This window comes from Candoia aspera, chromosome 4, assembly GCF_035149785.1.
Source record: "Candoia aspera isolate rCanAsp1 chromosome 4, rCanAsp1.hap2, whole genome shotgun sequence".
Lineage (NCBI taxonomy): Eukaryota > Metazoa > Chordata > Lepidosauria > Squamata > Boidae > Candoia > Candoia aspera.
This window is the reverse complement of record NC_086156.1, coordinates 109778972-109786891: the sequence shown is the minus strand read 5'-3', so window position 1 is coordinate 109786891 and position 7920 is coordinate 109778972. Positions and strand designations below refer to the sequence as shown.

Below are 7920 nucleotides of genomic sequence, written 5' to 3'. Positions count from 1 at the left end.
AGTGCTGTCATGTAGAAGATGGGGCAAAATTGTCCCCGCTGTCCCAGGAGACAGGACAAGAATGACGGCTTTAAAATCCGGCCTTTGTCTTTCAAGTCCATCTTCACTACTCACTACAAAAAGACGGTACTTGGGATTTAATACTACCCCTCTTCCTTAGGGGGGGCAACTGTCCCGTGGAAGAGTACACATCCTTTTCATTAGCTGATAGATCCTCAGAAATTTTCTTTAAAAAGTGGTACAATATTGCTCAACCACAGTAAGAAAATGTTGGGTATAATCAAACTTCCTTATAGCACCCCATATTAGAAGCTGTTAGCCACATTCTTCTTTTTAAATAGTTTAGTTCACAGATTGTTGTGGCTATTTATAATTCTATTTTACTCTGAAGCCATCAACGGATAAACTTTGAACTCCAGTGGTTGCTGCCTCCTCAGTGCTAAATTTTCCACATTCTTTGGGGAGCATCCATCTCTCTCCCGCTTTTCTGCCATTCTGCTTTTTGCAAACAGCTGCTTTTTGAATCCCCTTTTCGAGACTACTCTACTTTGCCCTTCTGATTCTGCAGTTTTCTTCCCTTCCCTTCCCTTCCCTTCCCATAGAAAATAGGATTGGCAGCTCTTTTCTCCTTCCTCCTTCCTCCTTCCTTCCTCCTTCCTCCTTCCTCTTCCCTTCTCTCTCTCTCTCTCTTTCACTGAAAACACATTCCCTCCGCTTACATCCCTTCTGTGTTGAATATCAGTGTCATTCTGCCATCTGCTGGTGGCCTGAAGAGCTGCAGCATTTTGGGCAGCCAGAATATACCTATTCACCCAAGTCACCCACAGACTATATGTGAACACAAACCACAATATAAGTGGCTCTGCGTATGCTGAACAAATAATTTGAGAAGCTGGAATGTACAGAGAAGAATGGGGTATCAGAATTTGTGGAAAATCCATTCCACTTTTATGATAGATGGTAGGATGATTCCTTAAATCATAGGGTCAGCACACTCTCAGAATGTTGGTGGTCTCAGCAAATCAGCATGCCTCAGCATGTGGATGAGTTTGTTCTAGGATGCAATTCTCTGTATGCTTCTGGAGGAAGCTGTTTGTTGTCCCACCCACATTCCTTACCTCACTTCCTCCTCCTTCCACCATCTGAGAAGAAGCATGTGGCCGCTGCTGCTGCTTCCCTCTTGGGGCAATGCAGGGCCCTAGAGTCAGGAGGTTCCCCCTTTCTGCATGCAGCCTTTAGCAGCAATGAGGGCTAAGGGTTAATTCAGTTTAGGGACAGAAGAAGAAGAAGAAGAATGTCCATTTTTCCTGAACGGATGCAACTGGACCAAATATAACGAGTAAGACTTCTTTTTTGCTTATTTTTGAACCTCCTTTGTCTAAGTATGGCATTCTTTATGCTTGGGTGGGCTAAGCGTGGAAGATCAATAACCTGTATTTCTCTAACATGATCATTAATGCTATTTGAGATACTATTCTTCTCTGTGAGCGTCTTTTTGCTTTATGAAGCTCTGCACCTGTCAGGCTCCCCCTCGATCCAAGGATGGTTGCATCCATTGATCGTATGTGCCTGCCATGATCATTTACTGCGTGTCAAGGAAGGAAGGGGAGAGGTGGCTGGCCGGAATGCGAATTGCTGCAATTTGAGCTAATTGCCTGCAATCAGGGTCATGCCGGTGGATCTGTGAAGAAGGTGGGTTTGGATTGTAGAGAGTGTAGTGAGGCCGTTTGGTGCTTCATTCTCAGTCGTGGCTTTTCTCTCTTGCATTGTACATATGTTCCATTAAGCCTAGAATCTGCGTTTCGCTTTCGTGCATGAGATGGGTTTTTATTGGAAGTCAAAGTGTCAGTGCTTACAGCTCCAATCAGTGGTCCTAGCTGTCCACTAATGGCTTCACAGGAGGCAGTAAGCTCAACAACAGGTAAGGCCGATGCAGAGAAAGGGTGTGTGGATTGGCTGCCCTACTGTGAGAACTTCTTCCCAGAGAAAAAACTGATTGCAGTGCAACCTGAGAGTTCATGAGGATGCAGATGAGCAGAGGCCGAGGAGGTTGAGGAGACAGATCAGCCTACAGCTGTGAAATGGCTGACCCAGGAAAAATAATCGCAGAATGTGATCGGGACCACTGGCACACTCACCACAAGTTACAACCGAAAGGTAATAGGGGGTTTCATTGTCATGTTGTACTCTCACAAAGAAGCAGGTGAACAGCCATAGCCAAGCGGGTAATGATTTTTTTCCTAGCCTAGTTTCCAAGCGTCATACCTGTAATTCCCCCACTGCCAAATAGGGTGGCATCCTCACTCTCCGAAGATACAAAGAGTTTTCTCAAATTCCTATAAACCTGTCAGAATCATGCTTTTTAAAATACTTTTATCATATTAAGCAAAATGTACACTCAGTTGCATTAAATACACCAGGTCTCTACACTGTTGGACTACAAAGCACTTCAGCCGGCTCCCTTCAACAAGCTGGGCTGATTGTAGCTCATGTTCCCACACAAGTACTTAACAAAGATCTCCAGCAAGGAATGAGCCAACTGGAAATCATGAGGCCGCAAGAAACAAAAATCCCAGATCTGTCACTCATAGAAATAATACAGGAAGTGTCCTATGCTATGAAAAACAGCACAAGCCATGCTTCAGTTTCATAGAGAAACAGAGAAGAGGGCAATGCCCAACGTGAAGTCGACGGTGGGTGCAGTGGTCTACATTGGGAATATATTGGAGGTTGTGATGAAATGATAAGAAGGTGTTCTATATTTTTCTACGTATTAGTTGCTCTCTCGTATTACACTCTGGCCTAATTACAATAATATAACATTTAGGGGCGAAGATGCATCCCAGTAAGCCAGCACTGGAAGACAGGATAGAAAAGATTTCCACCACCACCATGTACTTCCCCTTGGTGCTCAGGTAGGTGGGCACAAAGGTCAGCCAAACGCTGCAGAACACCAACATGCTGAAAGTGATGAACTTGGCTTCGTTGAAACTGTCTGGCAACTTCCTGGCTAGGAAGGCCACAGTGAAGCTGAGAAGGGCCAAGAAGCCCAGGTAGCCCAAGACACAGTAAAACATGGTGGCGGAGCCTTCGTGACATTCCACTATGATTTCCCCAGGCAGGGTTTGTGTGTCCAGATTTGGGAAGGGAGGAGAAGAACCCAGCCAAAACACACAAATGCCTGCTTGAAGAAGGGATCCACCCCAGACAATAGCATAGGCCAACTTTTGCCCCACCCATTTGTGGAAAACGTTTCCCGGTTTAGAAGCAAGGAATGCCACGATGACTGTGGTGGTTTTGGCCAGAACAGAGGAAACGGCAACAGAGAAGATGATGCCAAATGCCGTTTGTCGGAGGAGGCAGGTGGCCTTGTTGGGCTGTCCGATGAAGAGAAGAGAGCAGAGGAAGCAGAGAAAGAGGGAGATGAGGAGGAGGTAGGTGAGGCTGCGATTGTTGGCTTTGACGATGGGAGTGTCCCGCTGCTTAATGAAGATTGCCAGCACGAAAGCCGTCACCAGGCAAAAAAGAAGAGCCAGAGAAACCAGAGTGTTGCCCAGCGGCTCTTCAAAGGAGAGGAAGTTCATTGTCTTTGGAATGCACTCGTCTTGAGCTTGGTTTGGAAACTGATCCTCTGAACAGCCGTCACAATGCTCCGTGTCTGAAAAGAAGGAAAAAGCTTCCGAACAGAATCAAATTTTCCCCAAGTTTCAGAATTGCATTTTGGAACTCCCTGCAACGTCTTTCCTAAAACCTTTTGTAACTCTCTGTCCAATATACATGTAAAAAATGTGCAGGAAAAAAATATCTAGATTTTCCTATATTTAAAGCTTCTTGGCCTGTTGGAGAGCACTAGGTTTAGTGGCATTACTGAGCAAGGGAATAGCATGGCTCACCTTCCCAATGGTGGGAAGCAGAAAGGAGAGGCTTGAAGGTTTCGATCCTGGAAAACAGGCAGCGGCACTAAAGGGTAGGAGAGTGACGTCTTAAGACGTGTGGACTTCAACTCCCAGAATTCTCCAGCCAGCCAAGCTTCGTAGAGCAGCAAAATAAACACTGGTTTATGCAATCTTGATTTTGGATCCTTTCATTTCTGTTGGATGGCCCGGGTGCAACACAGACATTTTGCTCTGATGATCGTTAAAAATGACTTTGGTATAATTCAGCCACCATAACCAATTGATACATCTTTCCTTCAAGAATCTTGATTTAAATCTGTTATAATTTGGGGGCCAACCAAGAGACACAACACTGACTCACAGAGCGAGACACTATTTTGCAGGTCATTGGATTATCCATAATTCCTGCATTCTGTTTCCGTGTCTTCAAAAGGAGAGAGAGCCTGACATCTTACAATTGGTAACCCTGAAAACTAGAGGGAAAATTAAATAGAGGAACTGTCTGCTAGCTCCTATTTCCTGGAAGGGGGAGCATCCCTGAGAGAAGTTCCTTTGTTTTTAATGCTTTGCAGCCATCAAAATAGACACCTTCAGAGTTCGATTTAGCTATCCAAGCTCTGACATGGTGGAAAAGCCCCCTTGAGGTGCCTCAGTAAAGCAAGCGGTTATATTGAAGAGCTTCTGGTTAGCTGGATACAGGCTGCAGAAATGCAATTTCAGACCCAGTTCCATTTGGATGCTATGAATCTTACCCATTTGTCTTGATATCATCTTCTCTGGACACGGAGCACAAGCGTAGCAGCAAAATTTCTGCCCTTCGATCTTGTTCTTTCTGCTTCCAAGAGGACAAGGTTCATTGCATAACGAGAGAGGTGGTAGCTATCCAAAAATAAAGAAAGCGGTCAGTATTGAGCAAACCTTTTGTTTTTGTTTTGTTCTTGTCTTACAGCCAAGGAATAAGGAGGAGGGTGGAGACAGGGCCGGGATGCAGAGTTGCTTCAGCCTGCTTTTGAGCAGTGTCTTGTGGAAATGCCCCATAATGTTGCCAAGGCCAGGAACATAATTGAAGTTGTATTTCATTCATTTTTAATTGAGTTGAAGTTCAATTCAAGGTGCTGGTTCCTGCCTATAAAGCCCTCTGTGTCATAGGGCCTGGTTACAAGAGGCACTGCCTGTCCCCCATAGTGTCTGCCCGGCTGGTTCAATTTGGCAGGGTTGGCGCTCTCCGGGTTCCATCGATTAAGGAATGCCATGGATTGGGACCCCGGAAGCCTGCCTTCTCTGTAGCAGCACCTGCCGTCTGGAATGAGGTTCCTCCTGAATTCAAATGGCCCCACCCTATTGGTGTTTCCAAGGGCCCTGAGGATACGCTGTTTGCCCAGGCCTTTGGCAAAGATGATTGATGCCCCTTTCTTTCTTTCCCTTGTTCCCATCCAGGTCATTTCCTCCACCATCTCTGCTCTTTGTTTGGTGCCTGTTTTGTGTTTTTGTATTGTTCCTTGTTTTTAAATACTTTTTTAAGGGTTTGTAAAAGCCCAGAGTCACTAGGAGTTAGGTGCCATATAAATTTAATTTGTGGTTCGTCTTGTTCTTGTTCTTCTTCTTATTTTGAATTTAGTGGCAATTCATGGAAGGAATCCAAAAGTTTGAGGATCTGAATAGAACTGGGAGGCTGAAGTGGTTATTGTTTGAGACTTTGCCTCCCCCAGCCTGAAATGGATCACTGAACTGTGGTTGCATTTGAGTTCCTTCTGGAGAATGAAGGACTAGATATCAGTACTTCCTTCAGCTGGGCAGCCCCACACCTGGGCGTGGCACTGCAGTCCCCACATTCAGTGAGAGGAAAATAAATTTCCTTGCACAGGTTGAAAACTCTATTCTCAAACATTAGAATATCCATCATTAATCGGCCCAATAATACATCTGTTTTTGCCCACCTTTGACAGCAGTGGACTGAAATGTACTTGGGGATATGAGCTAGTTGCTAGCAACAGGCCAAAGGGAAGGCTATGAGTGTGAAAAGGAGTGTATTTGACATTGGTTCTTTTAGCCCATGTTATTGTTATGGTACCTGAGTGAATTCGTGGTGCCAGTGGATTCTGTCTCCATTAAGGATCAAGGTTTTTCCTGCAGGAGCTTTTGGATCCATTTCTCCAACTAGGACGGTGATGTAGGAGTTATTTGGAAAAGTGACCAGGTTTACGATGTCAAATCCGGCTTCTAATACTCCATCTTCGTTTAATTTAATTTCATCTCCTGCAGTGTTGTTGAAGGCCATTCTCTGCAGAAATGGATGGAGCTTCCAGAAGAAAGAGCATAAGGGTTAAAGAGAAAGGGACGTGCTTCCTACTGGCCTCAAACCACACTCCTTTTTAGATGGGGAGCATTTCTTCACCAGGAATGAAACAGTATGGAGGATGGCAGCAATTTAAGGGTTATGACTGGACCGTATTCCAGATTAGATAGTAAAATCTTTTCAGTGATTGTCTTTGGTGACATTTGAGAAAAGAAGTTGGAAAAGAGCAAGAAGAAGCAATGGGAAGGAAATCTAGTTGAGAGGGCCAGAAAGGGAGTAGAGGTTTAAAGACCAGTTGTGTTGGTGTGGAAAGAGGGATGTGTAGGAAAAGGACAATATCTTAAGTGGGTCAATATTTGTAATGTATGAATGGTGGACTCAAGTGATCATCAGTGAGGTTTAGGTAGGTGAGATGATCTCCGGACCAATTAAGTCCTGCCACTCTGTTGTAATCCTGGAGAATATCTCAGAAGAGCACTGGGAAAGAAGAAATCTTACCTGCCAGGCTTCTAGATTCTTTGGCTGCCCTTGATCCCTGTCCTTTAGGATGTTCCGATCAGTCCTAAATGTGTGAGCAACATGTAAAGCTTGAGCCACAGCATAGACGGCATTATAGATACTGTAACTATGGCCGAGCGTGCTGGTTTCAAAGAAAGTTGCAGGCAGGTCCTCCAGCCTTTCCTCTCCAGTACATTCTTCATCTTCATCTTCATCTTCAGGAACATCACTCTTGGGTACTGAGCAGACAAAAGCTTGCTTCCAGACATCTCTAATAAAGCCATCTTGATTTGCCCCAGAAGGGGTGACAGCCCGTAGAAATTGCTGGAAACCTGGAATTTGTTTTGTGCTAATTGAGAAGGAAATAGCCCCATGGAACATTTGCATATCCAGAGTCCTTTGTAAGGAATGTAATGTGAAATCATTTTGGGCCATTGTAATCCACACTTTTCTTGCTGAAAATTTCTGTGAAGAGTCAGAAGTTGTTGCAGGAAACATTGTGGCTATTACTAGAGTAGAGGCCAGCCACATGAAGACTATATTTTCTCCATATATAATAACCGTGTTTGCTGTTTTCTCTGTGAACAAGGTAATGTAACTCAGAGTTCGTTCAAGCATGTCAAATGGCCTATACAAATGGAAATTTCTGTCAACCCTTTCAGTGAATTCGGAGCAGATTTTATTTTGCGAGAGCATGGGTTCCAGAGTTTGTATGAAATGTTCTCCATGTTTGTCATCTACAGTGACAAGTCTTACCCATTTCCATCCAAAGTACAGAAGAAGCTGGACTAAACCCTCATACTGAAGAGCTTCACCAGGGGCCATGCGATAAAAAGGAGGGGAATGCGATTCATCCGTCACTGACAATTCAAATGAGCCATATGCAATCTAAAGGAAAGAAATGAGGAATAAGAGAAAGAGAAAGATAAAGAGAGAGAAAGCATGGGTGGACTCATTCTATTTTGACTGATGTGAACTATTTTAGAAACTTATTTCTCAAAGTATGGATGTTTAATATATTGATTTGGTTTAGAGATCTCCCCAATAGGGAGATACCTTTTTGAATCATCCATCATCCATCCATCCATCCATCCATCCATCCATATCTCTATTTATCTCTCTCTCTCTTTCTCTCATTAATGATAGCCATTCATCGTACAGTTTCTGAAAAAACCCATATACTCACGTGAAACTTTTTATTAATCAAACTCCACACCTTACTCTGTTTCT

The 7920-nt window shown here is 44.1% G+C and overlaps 1 protein-coding gene across 1 annotated transcript; it reads right to left on the bottom strand.

Moving 5' to 3' along the window:
* Positions 1–2756: 2756 nt before the first annotated feature.
* Positions 2757–7515, bottom strand: LOC134497039 (vomeronasal type-2 receptor 26-like). The gene is made up of 4 exons (XM_063302754.1): positions 6691–7515; positions 5968–6195; positions 4649–4775; positions 2757–3658 (listed from the first exon to the last, which is right to left on the bottom strand). Exons 1-4 carry the CDS (start codon positions 7513–7515, stop codon positions 2757–2759), a joined length of 2082 nt encoding a protein of 693 aa, XP_063158824.1.
* Positions 7516–7920: the final 405 nt, after the last annotated feature.